Source organism: Jaculus jaculus, chromosome 5 (assembly GCF_020740685.1).
Source record: "Jaculus jaculus isolate mJacJac1 chromosome 5, mJacJac1.mat.Y.cur, whole genome shotgun sequence".
Taxonomy (NCBI): Eukaryota; Metazoa; Chordata; class Mammalia; order Rodentia; family Dipodidae; genus Jaculus; species Jaculus jaculus.
In genome coordinates, this window is record NC_059106.1 from 104,688,885 (window position 1) to 104,712,305 (window position 23,421).

Consider the following 23,421-nt stretch of genomic DNA (forward strand, 5'->3'; position numbering starts at 1 on the left):
TTATAAAGGAGATATAAAGGGTAGAGAAAGGAAGGGTGGAGGATACTTAAGAGGTTGATATTGTATATATGTAATTACAATGATTGTAATGGGGAGGTAATATGATGGAGAATGGAATTTCAAATGGGAAAATGTGGGGGTGGTGAGGGAGGGAATTATCATGGGATATATTTTATAATCATGGAAAATGTTAATAAAAATAAAAATAAAAAAAGAAATGCAGAAAAGAGAGGGTCATTGAATTTGCAACATGGTCTTATGTTTTGGACTCAGCCATGGGCAGTGTGAAGCAGGTTTGTTGGATTGACAGCATGGAGACCCTGTGAGGATGGACCATGGATTGCAGTGGAGACCCAGTGGAGATGCTGGTACCACTAGATGGCTGCTAAGGAAAGCTGCTGGCCCAAGATAAGGTTTTCCAGGACTATGAGCAGCCTAGCTTGAGAAGTGGAATTGAAACTTCAGAGACTTGTTGCTGGTTAGAATTATTGGATTTGGAGACTTGTTACTGGCTAGAGTTGTTGGACTTAGAGCTGCAGAGATTGATGTTTGCCTGGTTTAAATCTTGTATTGGTTGAATATTTCTTTGCTATGCCCAATGTCATCTTTTGAAGTGTGAGTGTTTATTCTGTGCCATTATGGGTTTTTTTTGTGGGGGGAATCTTTTGGTATTATGGCTCAGTTTTATCTTTTAAGATCTTGGATATGGGAATGTTTGACCATCATTAGGATTGATTAAAAACTATGGGACTTTTAAAGTTGGACTGAATGCATTGCATTTTACATCATAGATAGTTAAGTTATCAGTTTGTGGGGGCCAGGGGCAGAATGTGGTGATTTGATTCAGGTGTCCCCCAAAACTTAGGTGTTCTGAATGCTAGGTTCCCAGCTGATGGAGATTTGGGAACTAATGCCTTCTGAAGGCAGTGTATTGTTGGGAGTGGGCTCATGGGTATTGTTGGGTCAGGACAAAATGGAGACACCGAGGACAGCAGGAGGGTTAAAGAGATATAAGGAAGTGGATCATCCACATTCCTCAAGGAACTGCCCAGCCATTATCATTTCTCGCCTATTAATGCCCCCCAGGTCATAATTTCCTGCCCTCCCATCTTGTAAGTCATCTGGTTACTGTTCTGGTGTCACACCCTGGCTCCCTTAGATCTCCCATAAGAAACCTTTTTTTCTTTTTACTTCCCCCTTCTTCACCTTCCCCCAACTGAAGAGCTCTGTATAGTCTACTATCTGTGATCCCAAGTTGACTGCTCTGCTCTTGACAGTCAGTCCTGGCAGGTCATGTTTTGCCCAGATGAAAGCTTCCATCTTTGCCTCAGAGTGGTCACTGTAGTCTTGGTCACTCCTAAACCTTACAGGTATTACGGCCACTTTTCCTTTGCCAGCCTTTGGCACACTCTTCTGTGACTGTTGTCCACCTGATGTTGGTCAGGAGGTGATGTCCACCCTCTGCTCATGCCATCATTTTCCCCTGCCATCATGAAGCTTACCCTACAGCCTGTAAGCTAAAATATACCTTCCCCTCCCCACCCCCCCAACAAGCTGCTCTTGGCTGGGTGTTTCCTGCTAGCAATGCAAACCTGGCTGCAATAGTAGATAAGCACCTTAACAAATGAGCCATCTCTCTAGCCCAAGCCTTTTTTTTTTTTTAATTCTTTCTATAAATCTATAATGTATTTTACTTGAAACAGCAGAGCTGGCTTACTTGAGCACAGCTTTTTATATATAGGTGTCAATGTTCAACAGAGCTGCAACAAAATTTATACCTCCAACTTCTCCAACTTGTTAACATTCCAGATAGGCACCCTTGACTAGAAACTTATTCACACAAGTAGGTGGCAAAAGTTTAAAAATCACTATTCAGAAATTTACAGTGATTAAAATTACAGTTAAAGCCCAGAGGGGTTTACTGGAATTCCTTGTAATGATGAAAGTTATTGTTTTTATTGTACCACTATTAGATAAAAATAAAAATCTTTGACAGAGCACACAAAATTTATTTGTTTGGTTAAACAAAATACTCTTTTTTATTTTTTCAAATTTTTATTAACAACTTTCATGATTATAAAAAATATCCCATGGTAATACCCTCCCTCCCCCCACTTTCCCCATTGAAACTCTATTCTCCATCATATCCCCTCCCCATCTCAAATCAGTCTCTCTTTTATTTTGATGTCATGAGCTTTTCTTCCCCTTTTAATGGTCTTGTGTATGTAGTGTTGGGCACTGTGAGGTCATGGACATCCAGGCCACTTTGTGTCTGGGGGCAGCACATTGTAAGGAGTCCTGTACTTCATTTCCCTCTTTTGTTTTTCTGCCACCTCTTCTGCATTAGACCCTGAGTCTTAGAAGGTGTGATAGAGATATTACAGTACTGAGTACTCCGGTCACTTCTTTCCAGCATCATGAGGCCTTCTGAGTCATCCCAAGAGCACTGTCATATGAAAAGAAAAGATTCTCTACCAAAAGTGAGAGTAGAATTAATATAAAAATATTAACATTAAGAGAAATGCTTATTGAGAAGTTTGATAAGCATAGTGTATACATATAGCCAGACAGCAGCAGATGTTACACCCCAAGGACTGATGACTACCCCAGTTTTAAGTTTTCAGTATGAGGGATGTATTCCCTCCCATGGAGCTGGCCTCCAGTCCAATTAAGGGGCAATTGGTTTCCATCATGACAGATGTGTCACTATTGCACCTGTTGACTTGTATGGCCTGGCTGGCCAAATACTAGGCTTGCAGTGTCCACTGTTGAGTATCTTCACTGGTAATTTCTCTCTCTCCCATTGAATTGCATGCAGAATGGCTTTTTCCAGCTTTCTGTCAGTTGGTCTACATGGAGGAGGTTATCAGCTCAGTTACAGCAGGATTTCTCAGTGGCCTTGCAGCCCAAGTACGTGGAGTCTTCGGCAATAGGGTTTTACCATCTATTCCTGGTGGGAAACCAAGGGCCTCAGAAATGGCCTACAATATTTTGGAGGCATCAGGGACCTCCCTGGCCAACAACTCACTGGAAGGTATCCCATCCCTGGCACTGAAAATTTTCTAGCAACAATCTATGGCTCCTGAGTGTTCCATTGTCCAAAAAAGTAGGTAGGATCCAATAGGATTACTTAATATCCTCTTAGCCTTCCATCCAACTTTCCTTTACTCAATCTCTTCTCCTGACCTCATTTTGGACCTTTTCACCCCCATTAATCTATTCTTCTACTTACATATATATGATACCATCCATAAGTACCCCCCATCCCTTCCTTTCTCTTCCCTTTCTATCTCTTTTCTAGTTTACTGGCCTTTGCTACTGAGTTTTCTTCCTACTCACACAGAAGTTCAATCATCTGTAGCTAGGATCCAGATATGAGAAAGAACATGTGACTCTTGGCTTTCTGGGCCAGGGTTACCTCACTTAGTATAACCCTTTCCAGATCCATCCATTTTCCTACAAATTCATAACTTCATTTTCTTTACTGCTGAGTAGAACTCCACTGTATAAATGTGCCATATCTTTATTATCCACTCATCAGTTGAGGGACATTTAGGCTAGTTCAATTTCCCAGCTATTGTGAATTGAGTGGCAATAAACATGGTTGAGCAAGAATATCTAAGAAAATGAGATGAGTCCTTCGGATATATGCCTAGGAGTGCTATAGCTGGGTCATATGGTGGATCAATTTTTAGCTGTCTTAGGAACCTCCACACTGATTTCCACAATGGTTGGACCAGATTCCATTCCAACCAACAGGGTAGAGGGTTCCTCTTTTTCCACATATTTGCCAGCATTTATGGTCATGTGCTTTCATGATGGTAGACAATCTGACAGGAGTGAGATGAAATCTCAATATAGTTTTAATCTGCATTTCCCTAATAACTAGGGATATAGAACATTTTTTTAGATGCTTATATGCCATCCATATTTCTTCTTTTGAGAACTCTCTATTTAATTCCATGGGCTATTTTTTAATTGGCTTCTTTGATTTCTCATTATTTAATTTTTTGAGTTCTTTGTATATCCTAGATATGAGTCCTCTATCAGATGAATATCTGTCAAAGATTTTTTCTCATTTGGTAGGTTGCCTCTTTGCTTTAATCACAGTGTTCTTTGCTGTACAAAATCTTTGTAATTTCATGAGGTACCAGCAATTAATCTGTGGTTTTATTGCCTGAGCAATTGGGGTTGTATTCAGAAAGTCTTTGCCAAGACCAATATGTTGAAGGGTTTCCCCTACTTTTTCCTCTAGCAGTTTCAGCGTTTCAGATCTGATGTTAAGGTCAATAATCCATTTGGAATTAATTTCTCTACATACATGGAGAGAGAGAAGAATCTATTTTCATCCTTCTACAGATACTTATCCAGTTTTCCCAGCACTATTTGCTGAAGAGGCTGTCTTTTCTCCAATGAGTATTTTTGGCATTTTTTAAAAATTATTTATTTATTTATTTGAGAGCGACAGACAGAGAGAGAAAGACAGATATAGGGAGAGAGAGAGAATGGGCGCGCCAGGGCTTCCAGCCTCTGCAAACGAACTCCAGACGCGTGCACCCCCTTGTGCATCTGGCTAACATGGAACCTGGGGAACCGAGCCTCGAACCGGGGTCCTTAGGCTTCATAGCAAGCGCTTAACTGCTAAGCCATCTCTCCAGCCCTATGTTTGGCATTTTTATTGAATATCAGGCATCTATAGATACCTGGACTTACATCTGGGTCCTCTATTCTGTTTCATGGATCTACAAGTCTCCTTTTGTACTAGTACTATGTTACCATGCTGTTTTGGTTACTATGACTCTGTAATGTAGTATAGGTTAAAATCAGGTATGGTGATACCACCAGCCCTATTTTTGTTGCTCAGTATTATTTTACATATTCGAGGTTTTTTGTGATTCTAAATGAATTTTTGAATTGTTTTTTCTTTTTCTGTGAAGAATGCCGTTGGGATTTTAGTGGGGATTGCATGAAATGTGTAGATTGCTTTTGGTAAGACTGCCATTTTCACAATATTGATTACTCTGATCCAGGAACAAGGGATGTTTTTCCATTTCCTAGTTTTCTCTGCAATTTCTAGCTTGAGTGTTTTAAAGTTCTCATTGTAGAAATCTTTTACTTCCTTGGTAAGGTTTATTCCAAGGTGCTTTATTTTCTTTGCTGCAATTGTGAATGGGAGTGATTCTCTGATTTCATCCTCTGTGTGTTTGTTGTTAGCATATAGGAAGGCTACTGATTTCTATGTATTAATTTTTAATCCTGCTACATGGCTGTAGGTGTTTCACAGCTCTAACAGTTAACTGTTAGAGTCTTTAGGGTCCTTTATGTATAAAATCATGTCTTCTGCAAATAATGATAACTTGCTGTCTTCCTTACCAATTTGTATCCCTTTTATGTGTGTCTCTTGCTTTATTGCTATGACTAAGACTTCCAGTACTATATTAAATAAAAGTGAGGACAGTGGACACCCTTGTCTTGTTGCTGATGTTAGTGGAAAAGCTTCCAGTTTTTCCCCATTTAGTAATATGTTGGCTGTAGGCTTGTTATAAATAGCCTTTATTATATTGAGATATGTTCCTTCTATTCCCATTCTCTGTAGGACTTTTATCATGAAGGGATGTTGGATTTTGTCAAATGCTTTTTCTGCATCTATTCAGATGATCATGTGATTTTTGTCCTTCAGTCCATTTATATAATATATTATATATATCAATTTGCATATGTTGAACCATCCCAGCATCTCTGGAATGAAGCCTACTTAGTTGGTTAGGGTGAATTATCTTTCTGATATATTCTCGTATTCTGTTTGCCAATATTTTGTTGAGAATTTTTGCATCTATGTTCATGAGGGAGATTGGTCTCTAATTCTCTTTTTTTGTTGTATCTTTGCCTGGTTTTGCTATCATGGTAATGCTGGCTACATAGAAGGAGTTTGGTAGGACTCATTCTTTTTCTACTTTATGGAAAAGTTTAAGAAGCAATGGTGTAGTTCTTCTCTGAAGGTCTGGTAAAAGTCATCAGTGAATCCATCTGGGCCTGGACAATTTTTAGTTGAAAGATTTTTGGTAACTGCTTGGATCTCCATACTTGTTATAGGTCTATTTAAGTTATTAATCTCATCTTGATTTAATTTAGGTAGGTCATATAAATCAAGGAAATGATACATTTCTTTCAGATTTTCATACTTAGTGGAGTATATGTTTTGATAATATGTCCTTATGACATTTTGAATTTCTCTGGTATCTGTTGTGATGTTGCCTTTTTCATCTCTAATTTTATTAATTTGTGTCTCTTCTCACTTTCTTTTGGTCAGATTTACTAAGGGTTTATTAATCTTGTTTCTCCTTTCAAAGAACCAACTCTTTGTTTCATTGATTCTTTGGATTGTGTTTTGGTTCATATTTCATTAATTTCTGCCCTAATCATTATCATTTATTTCCATCTACTGATTTTCAGTTTGCCTTGTTCTTCTTTTTCCAAGGCTTTAAGGTAAAGTATTAGGTTGTTTACTTGCAACCTTTTAAATTTCTCAATATAGGCAATTAAAACTATATATTTACCTCTTAGAACTGCCTTCATTGTGTCCCAAAGGTTTGGTAGTTTGTGTTCTCGTTATCATTTGACTCTATGAATATTTTGCTTTCCTTCTTGATTTATTCATTGACTCATTCATCATTTAGTATATGTTGTTTAGTTTTCATGATTTTGTGTATGCTCAATAACTTTTCTTGCTGTTGATTTGTAGTTTGATTCCATTGTGATCAGATAGAATGCAAGGAAGTATTTCAATTTTCCTGTATTTCCTGTATTAATATTTGCTTTGTATCCTAATATATTGTCTATTTTAGAGAATGTTCTAAGTGCTACTGAAAAGAATGTTTATTCTGCAGCTTTTGGATGAAATGTCCTGTATATATCTGTTAGGTCCATTTCCTCTATTACCTCGTTTAACCCAGATGCCTCTCTGCTTTTTTTTTTTTTTTTTGCCAGGATGACCTGTCAATTGATGAGAGTGGGGTGTTAAAGTCCCTCACTACCTCTGTTTGTTGTTATCTGTGATCTTAGTTCTAAGAGCATTTGTTTGATGAATTTGGGAGCCCCCATATTAGGTGCATATATATTTAGGATTGTAATGTCCTCCTGTTGGAGTGTGCCTTTAATCAATATAGTGACCTTTCTTATCTTTCCTAACTAATGTTGGGCTGACATCTACCTTATCAGATATTAGGATAGCAAACCCTGCTTGTTTCCTAGACCCATTTGCTTGAAACACCACTTTCCAAACTTTCAACCTAAGATAGTGCCCATCCTTTGTAGTAAGGTGGGTTTCTTAGAGGCAACAAATTGGAGGATCCTGCTTTTTAACCCAGTCTGCAAACCTATGTCTTTTGGTTGGGGCATTGAGGCTGTTGATATTAAGAGATATTATTGAAAGGTGTGTATTCATTTTTGCCATTTTTTTGTAGTTCTTCTGGTTTACCTTTGCTATCTTGTGTTAACTACTATTTGAGTATTGTTTGTCTTTTTCAGGTTCCTTATATGTGTACTTTTCTTTCTTTTCAGCATGGAGAATTCTTTCAATTATATTCTGTAGAGCTGGTTTTGTCTTCAAATACTCCTTTAACCTGCTTATGTTGTGGAATTTTATTATTTCTCCATTTGAATGGATACCTTTGCAGCATAATGTAACCTGGTTGACAGTTGTTATCTTTCAGAACTTGTAATACATCACTGCAAGCCTTTCTGGCTTTTAAAGTTTGTGTTGAATCATCTGCTGTGATCCTGATAGGCTTGCCTTTGTATTTAACTTGATTTTTCTGTCTGACTGTTTTCAGTATTTTTTTCTTTGGTTTGTGTGTTTGGTAGTTTGGTTATAATACGTCGAGGAGAGGTTCTTTCCAGGTTTTGTCTGGTTGGTGTTCTAAAGGATTCCTGTATTTGCATTGGCACCTCTTTCCCAATTTGGGGGATTTTTTTCTATGATTTTGTTGTTACTTTGGAGTCAAATTCTTCTCCTTCTACTATATCCTGAATTCTTAAGTTTGACCTTTTCATTGTGTCCCAAATATATTGAAATTCCAATTCATACTTTCCTATTAGTTTGTCTTTGTTGGACTGTATTAGATCTGCCACCTGGTCTTCTAATTTAGATAGTCTGTCTTCTCCTTCATCCACTCTACTGGTGAGATTTTCTACAAAGTTTTTTACTTCATTATCTGTGTTCTTCATTGCTAGTAATTCTGACTAGTTTTTCTTTATTATTTCTATTTCCTTATTTATGTCTAGTATTGACCTCTTTATTTCATTAAATTGGTGTCCTGTGTCTTCTTTCATTCCTTTGATTTCCTCTTTCATTCCTTTTATTTCTTCTTTGACATCTTTGATCATATTTATAGTCATTCTTTCAAAATCTTTCTCAGGCATTTCCTCTAACTCATTCTCATTGGAGGTCATTTCTGATGCATTAATACTTTTTGGTGTATTTATATTGTCTTGATTTTTGGTGTTTCTTATCTTATAATGTATATATTTTTTTGCATCTTGGATTAATTTAATGCTTGGATTTTCTAGTTAGCTGCACTGTTATTAGATGTATGAATCTATCTGATGTTATGAATCTTCAGGGTAGGAACTTAAGGTGCTAGGTATGACTCTCAAGACTCAGAGTATCTACAAAAGTGACTCTATGTGTTGGGTTTGCCTGTTATGAGAGTATTCAATTAGGCTGAGTGGAACAAGATATTTAACTAAACAATGTACACTTTCAATGAAAAACAGCAAAGAGTATTTATGCAAGAGTAGGTATTATGACAACCAGAATCGTTACCTGTCTCTTAGGGTGTGTGGTGCCCCACACCCTTAATCTTGTCAATAAGAAAGTTAAGATTTCTGGTCCTTTGAGGATTCCAAGTCAGGATGTGACCAAGTGAGACCCTTCCCTAATGTATAACAGAAGAGGAAACAATGCCACTGTAAATGAAGAAGCAACAAAGAACAAGCCCAAAATATAGTTTATATAAGAATGGCAAATCTAACCATCCATCAGAATTAACATATAATTTATCCTGATATGGAAGGAGTAATTAGGACTTCCTGTTCAGGGCTATATGCCAGGTTTATTAGGTGGGTACTAACCTGGTGTAATCCCAGTTACCTTTTGGGATGATGTTGGTCTTAGTTATGCTGCACTCCTGCTTGAGTACCTCTTTGGTGCGCTGTGGGTTCAAGTAGGCTAGCTGGGTCACTGGATCACTGCTCTCATCCCCAGTGCTCGGTGTTGTGCTCAACCTTTCACTGGTCTCTGGTGCTTGCTGGCACTTGCACTGGCAGTGGGGGAGAGGACACCATCAATGGTGGCTCTAGTTTTCTCACTGGTTCACATGATCCTCTACCTTGTTATCTGCTCCTCCTTTGTTCACTGCAGTTCTCCAACTTTCTTGAGTTTGGGAAGAGCTCTGATGTAAGTGGAAAATCCCCTTACCTGGCTTTTCCTGTGGCTCAAGCCAAGCCTTTCAGCTGTGGCCCTGCAAACCTGGTGCCAGCGCTGGAGCTGCTTCTGCCTGCATATGTGGGCTCTGGATGCTCTGGATCTCTCCTACTTCTCTGCTGTCATTTAAATTTCTTATATACCTCACCTTTTAGTAGAAGAGTGTATTTTCCTTTTTTTTTTTTAATGGCTTTTTCTCCCCTAGGCTACTTTGGTGTGGTTCCTATGCTGCATCTTAACTGGAAGTCCCCAAAATACTCTTGTTAGACTTCTGCACATCCTAGCCCAGAAAAAGCTCATAATGTCAGTCACTCCATGACAGATGGAAGATGTCTGCATTTCCTCTGTGTTCCTGGAATCTAGTGTGCTACAGTTCATGTTATATGAGGGCAGAAACTCCTCCCCGTGGATGAATTGAAACACATCCCCTTATGCCCTAATAAACCCTATACATTTTACTTCTAAATCTTATGGATGGACCTTTGGTTGTTGGGCATGCTAGTGTGTGGCTGCAATCCTAGATACTGTCAGCTAATTGAGACATAAGGGAGTAGCATCATAAATTAGAACAAAATATAAAAAAAGAGACCTAGAACCAAATATGATAAGGAATACCTGTAATCCCAGCACTTGGGAGTCTGGGGCAGTAGAATCTCCAATTTGAAGCCAGTCTGGGTCACAAAGTAAGACTCTACTTCCCCCAAAGAGTTAATGTATAACTCCTAAAGGTTTTCCTCAGCAATTTCTTTTTTTTTTTCCAAGACCACAGCACGTTCATTTTATTTTCCAAGTTTCTCATCTGTTACAGTAAAGCTCAAAGCAGTAAACAAAAATCAGTGAAACAAATGGACTGTCTTGTCAACCAAAGGCAGTTTCAGCAGTTATTCCAACCCATCTTCATCAGTGGGAGCTAGGCACTTAAATAAACCTGCGAAACAGAAAAACACTCAAAAGGTTTGTTCAAAAAAAGAATCCGTATTTAAAAAAAAATCTAGACTTGTGAAAAAAAAAAAAAAGAGACAAGATTTATCTACTGCGCTTGTCACAATCAACAGGATAAAGTTTTACACCGAGCGGATTTTCGTGCAAACTGATGTTTTCAGGGAAAGAAAACAAAAAAAAAAGACAAAAAAAATCTCAACAGTTGTTGTCACTTCGGTATTTTCTAGGGCAGCTTCATACCCAGAAACGCTTATAGGTGAAGGTTAAAGTTGCTCACTCAAGAAAGACAAGGAACATTATTTATAACGTGTGGAATTGCTCAGAATTTTCTAGTCGGCTACTTCCAAGTGAAGTTGTTGAGACAGTTTGCGGCGTTGCCCAGCAGGGCGTGGGGGGTTGGAGGAGGAGAAGGAGGAGGAGGAGGGAGGAATTCCGGATGCGTTTGCTTTGAACGATCCTCGGGGTGAAAAGCAACCTCCCCACCTGGCCTGACTACCTCCCCACCCAGGACAGAGGCGGAAGCGCGCGCAGCTCGCCCTGGAAAGCCTCCAAGGGTCCGCGGTGGCGAGGGGGTCTTTAAACCTTTCCGGGGCAACCCCGACCGCGCCAGCCCAGGCTCACGCGAAGAGGGCGGATCCACTTCACAAACGTGGCACGGTGGGTTCCTCAGCAATTTCTTTTGTCCAGAAAGAACTTAGCCTCCCTCTTTACAGTTTTTTTGTTTTTTTTTTTTATTTGAGAGCGACAGACATAGAGAGAAAGACAGATAGAGGGAGAGAAAGAGAATGGGCGCGCCAGGGCTTCCTGCCTCTGCAAACGAACTCCAGACGCGTGCGCCCCCTTGTGCATCTGGCTAACGTGGGACCTGGAGAACCGAGCCTCGAACCGGGGCCCTTAGGCTTCACAGGCAAGAGCTTAACCGCTAAGCCATCTCTCCAGCCCTCTTTACAGTTTTAGTCCCTATTTGTGATGCTACTTCCCTGCCTTTTGAATAGCTGTGTGAGGATCTGTCACCTCTGGGCCAGGCCCTCCATAGTAACATACTCCAGGATCTTACATACCATTCTTCCTATGCTGTCTCATTTATAATTGGTTGGTGCTTCTCCTCAGAGATCCATGAAGGACTTTTGTTGTTGACCTTGTCCTGCTAGCCTCTGATGTTCATTTTGTGTGTGTGTATGTGTCTGTGTGTGTGCATAGGCCAGAAGTTGATGTCAGGAGATTTCCTTGATCATTCCCCACCTTTTATTTTATTATTTATTTATTTTTATTTTTTTTTTTTTTGGTTTTTCGAGGTAGGGTCTCACTCTGGTCTAGGCTGACCTGGAATTAACTCTGTAGTCTCAAGGTAGCCTTGAACTCACGGCAATCCTCCTACCTCTACCTCCTGAGTGCTGGGATTAAAGGCATGCACTACCATGCCCGGCTCCTACCCCACCTTTTTTATTGAGAGAAGATTTCTCTCTTAAACTCAGAACTTGCCAGTTTGGCTAGTCTAGCTGGCCAGTTTGTCTTGGGAAATCCTCTTGATCCCTAGGACAGCATGCAGGCTACCATGCTTATCTGGTATTTAAAAGGGTTCTGAGGATTTGAACTTGGATCCTTATGCCTGTGGGGGAAGTGCTTGGCTGACTGACCTATCTCCCAGTCCTCTCTGAGGTCCATTTTGTTTAGTCAGCTTTAAAGGCTCAGAAGGCACCTCTTCCAAAAAGCCTTCCTTGAATACCCAGTCACTCTCAAGCTTGGTGTCAATCCTAGGACAGCAGATGAAATACAGGCTACCCCATCCTTCCCCCAACCACCCTGTCTTTGCAGTATGTTCTATTGGAAATGTCTTCTGTACTCTGGCCCATTTAAGTCCTCTACTGTAGGAACCTTAGGCTTGGGCTCTCCCATTCCGTAGGAGAAGCATGGGGGCGGGGGGTGCTGGGACTAGGCCCTGAGATCACAGCACATGCTCGACTGCTACTTCTCCTGTGAGCCAACCTAAACCCTGCCTAAACACCTGACACCGCTGACACAGGACACGAGCCAATGAAAAAGGGACAACACAATGCCAAACAAGGAAAGGACCAATGGGAAGTGGGAAAGGGCTTGTGGTCTTCATTTTATAGTTCCTTGTCTAAAGGTGAGAAGCTTTTAGGTGCCCTTTCCTTGCAACTGTTTTCCTCAATAAAGGAGTCTGCTTTCAGCTTCTCACCTGACTCCCAGAGTCTGTGTCGTTGACTCTGGGCCTTCTTACCCACACCCCCAAGGGCTGTTGGTGGTGGTGGGGGGAAATCCAGCGACACCATTCCACTATATTTCCCATATCATTACAAGTGGCTGCTGTGTTCTAATTTTTCTTTCTCCAGATGAGAAGGCAATTCTTAGAGGAAGAGAGGAGAATAAAGAGGTAAACACAGTCCTAGTAGCGCTCACCTACTGCCCAGGAGGCTGAGATAGAAGGCTACTGTTTTGAGGTCAGTCTGGGCCACACAGAGAGACCTTGTTTCAAAAAAGCAAACCTGCGGAGATGGCTTAGTGAATACAGAACTTTCTGTGTAAGTATGAGGACCTGAGTTCAGATCTTCAGGACCTAGGTGGATGGGTATAGCCAGGTGGGTATGGCATCTTGCCTGTAATCACAAGGCTTGACAGGCAAAGACAGGGCATTTTCTGGTATGGGACAAACCAGCCAGATAGGTAAACTCTGGGTTTAAGCAAGAGACCTGAACTAGTAAATAAGGTGGAGAGTGGTTAAGAAAGATACTTGATGTTAACCTCTAACCTCCACAAACACAAACGCTCACCACACACATGTGCACCTCCACACATGCAAACATGAATACAGATATGCAGTATACCACACACAATGCAAAAACAAGCAATAAAAGGTGAATGCATGAGCACATGTAGTACATGAAGGTAGGGCTGTAGGTAGGGGACTGAGGCCGGAAAGAAGAATGCATACTTTTACTGGGGTCTAGTAGAGGGAACACAGAGTGCAAGGCCAGGGAGGTGGAATTCTGGTGTCAGGTTCCAGTGGCTGGGAAGATGCCATCTTCCTTCAGGAAGCCTTAGGTATGCCCTACTGATTCTCAGGGTTTGTGATCTTCATTTTTTAGTTCCTTGTCTAAAAGTGACAAGCTTTTAGGTGCTCTTTCCCTTCAACTGGCAACTTCCAGGTCTGGGATTTTCTCTCTGCTTCTGCTTCCATGTAGCAAGGGGAGGCCTAGCCTCCTCCTGGGTTGCCCTGGGCCAAACAGAGGTGGCAACTATCACTCAAACTGGCCTACCTCTCAGCCTCATCTCCTTGCACCTCCCCCAACTGCAGCCTTCCTTGGTGCCTTCCCTTTCCCTCTCCCAATCTTGCTGTTGGTTTCTGAGTGCCCCTTGCCTCCATGATCCTTTAGCCTGTTCTGACCAACAAGCAGGTCTTGAAGGAGGTGCCGACAAGGCCATTCCTTGCAAAGTCTAGCAGTGCACCTCAGAGGCACCAGACACCCCGGGGGTGGGGAGAGTTGTAGGTACAACATCAGGCTAGAGCTTCACAAGAGAAAATCTAGGAGAGGTTTGCTGAGAGAGGCAGTGGATGGAGTGAAGCAGGCACCAGTGGACAGCGCGCCGCAGGCGCTCGCTTAAAAGGCTGGCGAGTAGGCGTAGCTGTTCCACATCACGGATGGAGGCTGGCCGGCGGTCGCGCAAGGAGACAGCTGGGGGCGGGCCGAGCCCTGAGGGGCACTGACTGCAGGCTGGGCCTGGACAGCAGGAAGGCGGCTGAGGGCGGGGCCTGAGGCTGGAGACAGGGGTCAGGAAAGAGGGTCAGGGTGGGGGGCGGGGCAAACTAGAGTGGGCAGCGTCAGGGGCTGGGCCAGGCCAGGCAGCGTTGGGACTAGGGTCGGGAAAGCTGCGTAGTGGGGGCCTGAATGCACAGAGGCCCCGTCCGGCCCCGCCCCGCCCCGCCCCGCCCCGAGGCACCCTCGGGTCCTATTTTGTCTGCTGGGGCGGAGGCCCTGCGGAGAGCAGAGTTTTGCTGCCTGGCTCCGGGAGCGCCGGTCGGCTACGTCTGGGACCGCTGCCGCTCTAGACCCGATCTTCAGTTTGCCCAACGGCTTGCGTTCCAGGTAAGCTAGCGCCTGGTACTGGGGACGCCACCCCAAATGCTACCCCTCACGGCAGGCACCGGCCCTGCCTCCAGGACCGTGGTCATCCGAGTCTGGTCCTCACACGCGGCTGCTGGGTCCTCCGTCACCCCGCCCTGCGGAAGTACCTCTTGAGGTTTTGCGTCTGGTGCAGGATCCCCGCCACCTCTCCAAGAGAGCCCTGGGTGCCGCGAGGGTGCAGGTGCCCACGGACGCAGTTGGAAACCTCGCGGGAGCGAATGGGGTCTATCATGGTCTCGTGACGCAGGGAATCCGGATGTGGCACTGCGCCACGGAGTATTGGTCCGTCACCTGAGAATCGATGGGGGTGCCCCTGGGTGTCGCTGAGGATACAGCCGGGGCCTTGGAGCGGTGTAGACTACATGTAAACAGAATCGCATTATTCCAGCATGTGCTGGGAAGACCACGCGTCAGGCAACTGGAGGAATGGGGTTGGTATGTCCTGAGAGAAAGGAGGGTTTCCCAGAGAAGGTGCCCATGTGGCGTGATGGCGCTCACTATTGAGGGCTTTTTGGCCCAGCAGGCAAATCCCTTGGGAAGGGCTCAAACTGGTGTGCTTGCAGATCAGAAAAGAGGCCAATGCGGCTGAAGTGTGAGAAGGAGAATCAGAAGTTGGGAGGGTTGACTAGGGCTTGGAAGGCAAGGAGAAACCCAGGATCCCATTTTCAGGGCTGCGGGTACCAGAGATGCTTAAAACAAGTAACCACCATCTGCTTGCTTGCTTGTTTGTTTTTAAATCCTCCAGCTGGCGTGTGTGGAAAGGTTGGAAAAACACCTGGGAGGAATCTTCTTTGGACTGTCCTGGAAGGTGTGATCAGAAGTGTGCTCACAAATGAGAAATTTATTTTGCCTGCTTGGAAGAGTGAGTGAAGGAAGTGTGGAGATTTCTCGTGTGGGCTGCTGAAGTGTGGAGGGGGCGTTGTGTTTTATTTATTTATTTATTTATTTTTCAGTGCTGGGATTAAAACTAGAGCCTTGCTCATGCTAGGCAAGCATTCTACTCCTGAGCCCTCTCCTCATCCCTCTTTTAAGACAGGGTCTCATTAAGTTGTCCATGTTGGCCTGGAGCTCACTCTGTATGCAGCCCAGACAAGCCTTGAACTTTTAATCTTCTTGCCTTCCAGTTAGGATTACAGGTTTGAAATACCAGGACTGATTATGGAGGATACCTTTTATTGCTGGGATGGGGAGATTTAGGAATGAGCATCCATGTACAAGGAAGCTGTTGTGACCCAGATTACTTGAAAACCTATGAGACTGGAGGCTCCTCAAGACTGTAGTCTGAGCCCAGAGGCCAGGATGACCCCATTGAAGTGACTTGAAATGTTTGGATGGGATTTCTCCCAAATCAGAATCCTGAACTCTTAAATTGCCTTGGAAGCCCCCTGGCCTTTACAGAAGATGCACCCTCAACAGCAGTTACTGTAAATAAATAAGATAGTGGGTGGGGTTCAAGAACATCCCACAACCTACCTGGAGCCCAGTAGGGCAGCCAGGTTTCAGGAAAAACTTCCTGCTCACCTACCGGTAATGGGGATGTCTCCAGGGGTGTGAGGAGAAGAGGCATACAAGTGGGCATACAAGCAGAGCTGTTGTTATCAAACTGGCCTTGTGGCTACAGGAAAAGTTTCTGAGCTGCCACTTGCCCATCTGTAAAATGGGTCAGTGGTATTATTAAGAAACCCAAGGAAGGTAGAAAGGGGCTTGATGAATCTCAGGGCCACTCATATTCCTTTGAGACTGAATAAAACTTCTGTATCCTACTCTGAGATATGCATATGTAGAAAAGTCCCCATCTCCAAACCCAGAGCCATCAGCTGGTGGAAGAAAGAGTTTCGTTGGCTCAGTGCCTGGAAGAGAGTGAGCATTTGGCTCTGAACTGCTGGGTTGGCTACAGATGGCAACAGGAATGGGTGAATGTCTCCTCCCACCCCTGAGATGACACAGGAAAGTAGGCGCCATGGAGAATGTTCCTCTGTGATGGGGGAATCACAGCTACACTGTGTCTACTGTCTAGGCTTGTACCTGACCCCCACCCTGTTCCACCAGTTTGAGCTTAGCAGCCCTCAGGCTAGTGTCTTTAGCTCTTGGAAATTGTTTTGTCCAACTGTAAAATGGTAATGCTAGCATTATTCATTCTGTAGATAAGAACTGGGCATTATGCCCAGCTGGTAATTGGTACCTGGTGAAGTGAGGCATTAAAATTTCATAGGTGTATTTAAGAGTTCATGCCTGGCAGGGGGGTCTGGGTGGCAGTTACTTGACCAGGGAAGGTCTGCAAAGACATTCTAGAGAAGAGAGTGGCTGGGTTGGTAAGGATAGGAGCTCATGGGGCAAGGAACAATAGCAAGTACAAAGGCCCTGACCACGCTATTGGGTCCAGGTACTGGTGTTGGACAAGTTGGAGATGTGGATGGGTGAGAAATAAATGGATCTTGGATTGGAAGAGCTTAAGGTGGGGGTAGAAATGAATAGCCACTGACTTGGGCGGGGAGAGTGGGAGTATGTCTTTTTTTCTTTTTAACTTTTATTTATTTATTTTATTTATGTGTATAATGAAGGTGCAGGAGTTGTACATGTGCCACACGTGTGCCTCTTTGCATTTAGCTTTATATGCTGGGAAATAGAACTGAGGCTGACAGGCTTTGAAAGCAAGTGCCTTTAACCATTGAGCTATCTCTTCAGTTTCCCCTCCTCTTGCCCCTTCCCTCCCCCATCCACAGTAAGCTTGGTGTGCTTGAGGTATAGCTCAGAGGCCAGTGTGGCTAGAACAGAGCTAGAGGGGAGAGTACAGAGAGGAACAGGTAAAGGGACTATGGTTCTTCAAGAACACCAAGCCTAACCACATCAGAGCCTGGAATGTCCTCATTGAAGCAGTGAGAGGTTGTTGGACTTACTGTTTTTGATCAAATCTTATCTGAAGCTTGAACTTGAAGAAAGAAAGGGCTCTTATCCTCCTGGGGTAAATGTTCCTTCCCATCTGCATATGATAGGCTCAACTGACCCAGGGAGATTTCCTGGAGGTCTCAGTCTCCCTTCCAAGAGCAGGGAGAAGGGATTAATGAGGGAAAGGGTGCTAGTGTGTGTATAAGCAAAGTGGTTAAGGCCAGGAATCAACTGGGCAAGCAAGCAAGGTGCCACAAATGATACCAGGTGACAATAACCCTAAAGATAAGGCACTGGGCTTGAGGACAGACCACAAAAGCCAAGCAGGTGTGTTCTGAGAATGGCTGATGGTCACTTCCTCCCCAGGTGGAGGGAAAAGAACTTATCCCCTCTTCCTGCATCCTGCATGGACAAGAACTGGTTATCTGAGCCTGGTTAACCTCCCCACTCCCAACATTGGCTAGGGTATCCCCTATTACCCTCTGTGTTATTATGTATTATCCCTTATTGAGTGGATTTTTTGTATGTGTGTATAGTGTGCCTATATGTATATTCATGTTTGAATATATGTGTGTGTGGGTATATGTGCATGTGTATGCATGTATGCAGAAGCCAGAGGTTGATGGTGGGTATCTTCCTCTGTCACTTATCATCTTGCTTTTTAAAATTTATTTGTAAGAGGGAGGGAGAGAGAATTGGTGCTCCAGGGCCTTAGCCATTGCAAATGAACTCTAGACATGTGCACCACCTTGTGCATCTGTCTTATGTAGCTTCTGGGGAATCGAATCCTCTGGTTTTGCAGGCAATCACCTTAACCTCTAAGCCATTTCTCCAGCCCTTACTTTTTGAGATAGGCTCTTTCACTAAACCTTGAGCTCAGATTAAGACTACATAAACTAGCTGGCTTGTTCTGGGGATCCTCATATCTCTGCTTCACTAGTGCTGGCATAACAGGTGTATACCAGCACACCTGACATTTTTATGTGGGTCCTGGAGATTGAACTCAGGTCCTCATGCTTGTGTGGCAAGCATTTGACTGACTGAGCTATCTCCCCAGGCTGTTATTTCACATTTTCTTAGAATTTTCCAGAAGCATGATGAGAATGAGGGGGAAGGGCTTGCTTTATTCTGGTCAGTCTGTATTATCTGGAAAGGTAACATACCCACCTGCCTATGCCCACCCACATGGGTACTGACAATCTGAACTGAGGCTGGAGGAATTGGAGCTGGAAATGGATACTGACAGAAATCAGATGTGTTTCTTGCTGTCTTGGAGCACCTTATAGGAAGACAGAAGGGTCCCAAGGCAGAGTCATCAGGGCTCAGTGGAGGTGCCACAGGCCCTAGAAGCCAGATGAACCCCTTGAGTCAGCCTGGAAGTCCTAGAGGCTGCTGTGGGTGAATTGCTCTCCCAGAAGATTTAGTACGTTCTGGTAATAGATATTGGCAATAGTGAACCAGGGACTCAGATGGAGAGAACAGCCCAAGCAAAGGCCTTGGACTGCATAAGAGTGATATTTCTTTCTTGGGGGTTAGGGTCATAGCTCAGTTTTCATTGTATGCATGAGTCTTTAGATTTAATCTTTAGTATCACATCACAAAAATTGAAAACAATAAACAAACACCAAACCAAACAAAATCACAACTGCAATAGCCACTTGCCAGCCTCCCTTGAATTAGAGGGCTTGGAGGCACCCTGGCCAGCAATGCATACTGGCCAGGACTCAACTTGGTTCATTTTCACTGTGTGTTTTTATGACTACTCTGCTGGAGATGCAGCAGACACCTGGCTTATTCCTTAAGGGAAGAAGGGGAAAGTCTTCTGAAAATAAATGTACACCCAGGAGTCAGATGTGTCTTGAGAAATGTGTGGTAAGTTGGCTTCATTGTTGTTCAATCAAGCAATACCTTAAAGGAGCTGAGTGCCTGAGCCTTTATTTCAGTTGGTAGAATGTTTGGTTAGTGTGCCTTGGGTTCAATCCCCAGCACAGCATAAACTTAGTGTGGTGATGCACTCCTGTAATCTCAGCACTTGGGAGGATACTAAGGAGATCAAGATTGTCTCCTGTACATAGCAAGTTTGAGGGAAGCCTGGGATACATGAGATGCTGTCTCAAAAAAAAAAGTTTTATGAAACTGTTGCTAGTGTGCTAGTATAATGTGGAAGATTGTTTTGTAGTGAACTTCTTACAAGTGGAAGGAGAATACACTAACGTAATGATAAAATAATAGAAACCAGGTATGGTTGTGTATGCCAGTAATATTAATATTAGAGAGGCTGAAGCAGGAGGATAGCAAGTTTGAGACCAGTCTGGAGTACATAGTAAGACAGTGTCTCAGAAAAGAAATTGTGTGTTTGTATGAGATTCATCACACACACACACACACACACACACACACCAGGCTGATTTCAGATTCACTGTGTAGCCAAGGATGACCTTGACCTCCTGATGCTCCTGGCTTTACCTCCGAAGTGCTGGAATTACAGATGTGTGCCACTGTAAGTGGCTTATGTGGTACTGGGGATTGAACACAGGAGCTCATGCATGCTATGCAAGCACTCAAACAACTGAGCACTTTCCCAGAACTCCTGTTTTTGAAGACAGGGCAGATGGTAGGTTCTTTGCCAAGCAAACATGGTAGGGAAAGGAAGCAGGTTCAGTGGTGGTATGGGAGAATGATTTAGCATGACATGTCTGGACAAGAAGCAGTGAGGTTGGGGTTGAGGATATAGCTTAGTAGGTAAAGTGCTTGCCGCGTAGCCCTGAGTTTGGATCCCCAACTCTATGTAAAATGCTGAGCATGGTGGCATTCACCTGTAACTTCAGTGATGGGGAGACAGAAACAGGAGGATCCCTTGGACTTGTGGGCTAGCTAGTCTCACCCACTTGGTAAGCTCAAGGTTTAGTAAGAGACCTTATCTCAAAAAATTAAGGTGGAGGGTTACTGAGGAAGACTCTAGATGTTGACTGCTGGCCTCTGCACTCATGTGTATACATATGTACATACATTTGTACACACATGAGCAACTACATGTATATGAACACACATTCACACCACATACACATACACATGGAAGAAACAGAAGCATGAAGAGGGTATTGGATAAGCAAGTTTGGTTTTGAAAGTAATTTGGAAACTTGCAGTGGCAACATGTTGAACACAGCTACTGAGTGGGTGAGGTTCCATGGGGACAGTGTAAAGAGATTGGAAACTGCCATGATTTAGGGATAAATGGGGAGGAAACCAGGCTAGATTGGAGACAGAACAGCAGAGAGGAGGTGGATGAGGAGGTTATGGTTCTCAGAAGCAGGCACAGATGCCCTGTTTTGGTTCACAAATACCTGGATAGGGAATTGGGATTTGCATTGTGGGAAGACAAGGTCACTGAAGATCAGGCGAAAGACAAAGTCATTATGTTGGAGTAGAAATATTTTCCAGCTGGGCATAGTGACACATGGTTGCAGCACTTAAGAGGCTAAAGCAAGAGAGTCTCAGGTTTGAGGACAGCTTGGGCTATCAGTGCCTTGTCTCAGAACAAACAGGAAGGTGGCTATACAAGCATGAGGACCTGAGTTTGGATCCCCAGAACCTATGTAAAGCCAGATACTGGTAGTCTTCTGTAATCACAGTGTGCCTACAGCAAGAAGGGAGATGGATATGGGAGAATTTCCTGGAAGCCCACTGGCCAGCTAGCTTGATGAATGTAGTGATGCACAATGAGAAACCTGGCCTCAAGGTGGAAAGCAAATACTGACACCTGAAGCTGTCCTCTGACAACCACACATGACATGTACCTGCACCCACACACATGAACATGTACACACACACACACATCATACACACCCCAAAAAACAAGAAACAAAAACAAAGTTGTTTTGAGTCTACTGTTTGAAACACAGATGAACATATGTGAATTTCCACAATGGCAGAAGTTATTGAATAACAATAAATTCAGAAGATACAATGGTTTTATAGGCAGTGACTTTCAAGATATTTCCACTTTCCTTGATAGCCCTGGCCAAAGCTAACACTGGTTCTCTTATACCAACCTTAATTACTAATATTAACTCTGATCTCATATATACATGTAAATATAAATATATATGTGTGTGTGTACGTGTGTGTGTGTGTGTGTGTGTATTGTGGTGTTTGAATATAAAGTGTTCCCCACAGACTCATGTATTTTGAGTCCTTATCCTCAGCTGGTGGCAGTTTAGGAAAGTTGTGGAGCCTTTGGAAGGTGGAGCCTTGCTAGAGAAGGTGTATTGCTTGGGGCAGGCTTTAGAATACTGTAGTTCATTCAGCTTCAAACCCAGTACTCAGACTACTTTTTTCCTGTTCCTGTGGAGATGTGTTGCCTCGCTAGTTCACTCTTGCTGCTCTCTTGTTATTATGTGACAATGCGAGCCAGATTTCTGCCCTTGCCATGCTTTCCCCATCATGATGAAACTAAAGAAACCCTTTCTTTCAATAAGTTGATTCAGGCCGGGTGCTTTGTCCCAGCACTGAGAAGATCACAGCGACCTATGTAGGTTATGGAATAGCTACTAGAAGGCTAACAGACAAAGAGTTTCAGGAGCCTGAGAAACAGGGATGCTGAGGAGATACAGAAAGCATCCTGTAGTAGTCAGATGATAGTCAGATAACTCATCAGATGAGAGGTCTGCAGGAATAGGCAGGCTGCTGCTTGGTCACAGGTTTGAGCAGAGTTGTAGAGTTGAGTCTGGCTACAGAAATGAAGTATACAACTGTAGAGGCTGCAGAGGTAAAAAAAAAAAAGGACCAAGTCTGCAAAAATGGAAGCAACCTGCTGATGGCCATTTGAGTAGGCCATGTCAATAGTGAGCCAGAGCTGAGCTGAAGCCACTGGGATGAAACTCCTGGGACAGTACGAAGTCCTCTGCCTGCCAGTCAACTGATGATACACCAGGTTGTCAGATGGCAGGCTGGTGGCAGTGTTAGGTGACTACCTCTTTATGGGGTCAAGGTGAAGGAGTAGCAGCCTTTCCTCAGTCTGGTACACCAATAAGTCCTTGGGCCTGGTTTTCCTAATATGATTTTAAGACACCCATGTGCCCTGTAGCCCCAAGTTCTCCCCAATAAATTTACTGGATAGCATCTTTTCTACTCCCGGGAATAAGTCATTTATCAGTTTGTGCTGTGTGGGTGGTGCTAGACAGATGGTGTTATGCATGTGTCCACCCAGGTGCAGAGTTATCCTCCACCCAACACTGGAATTAAAAGCTGTTTATAAAATGGAGTTTCTCAGGTCAAGGCATAGTCTGAAAAATCAGTTATATACATGAAGTAACTTAGGACAGGGCACAGCTCAATTTCATTCAAATTCCATAAAGAAGGGGCCTGGGAAAATGGCTCAGTTGTTAAAGTACTTGCCATGTGAGCACGAGAACCTGAATTCAATCCCTAGAACCCACATAAAACCTAGATGTGGCAGGACACAACTGTGATTCCATTGCCGAGGAGACAGGAGTATCCATGGGGTTTGCTGGACAGTTAGTTTAGCTGAATTCCAGGTTCAGTGAGACCCTGCTTCAAAAAATAAGATGGAAACTGACTGAGGAAGATATCCAACATTTTCTGTCCTCCACATGCATGTTTGCACACACACACACAGCACACATATACGTACACAAAAATCCCTAAAACTACTTTTTTTTATTTCTTTAACTGTGTTTTCCCTTTTCCTATTCTTTATTTCCCCCATATTCATCTTTCTAGTATTCCACCTTATGTGACAGTTTTCCAAAGTTTCCATGGGCTCTCTATATTTTTAAACTGTAATAAAATCCACAAAACATAAAATGGACTTTATTATTATTTGTGTGTGAGTGCTTGATGTGTGTGGAGGTGAGGGCTGTGTACATGTGTGTCACTGTGTTCTTGTGGAGTCCAGGACAACTCTGGGTGTTGGTCCTGCCTTATTAGAGGCAGGTCCTCTTT

General features: G+C 43.3%; 1 protein-coding gene across 7 annotated transcripts in view; it reads left to right on the forward strand.

The window, feature by feature from the left end:
• Positions 1–14,358: 14,358 nt before the first annotated feature.
• Cers4 (ceramide synthase 4) overlaps positions 14,359–23,421 on the forward strand; it is a 32,952-nt gene continuing 23,889 nt past the window's right edge. For 2 of the 7 annotated variants that reach the window (XM_045149355.1, XM_045149356.1), the window contains exon 1: positions 14,840–15,006. In XM_045149355.1, the coding sequence (XP_045005290.1) occupies positions 14,873–15,006 (134 nt within the window). In that variant the 5' untranslated portion in view covers positions 14,840–14,872. Of the gene's footprint in view, positions 14,533–14,827; positions 15,007–15,316; positions 15,434–23,421 lie in introns of those variants that run through there. The other 5 variants (XM_045149359.1, XM_045149361.1, XM_045149360.1 and 2 more) reach the window with 5 other exon arrangements.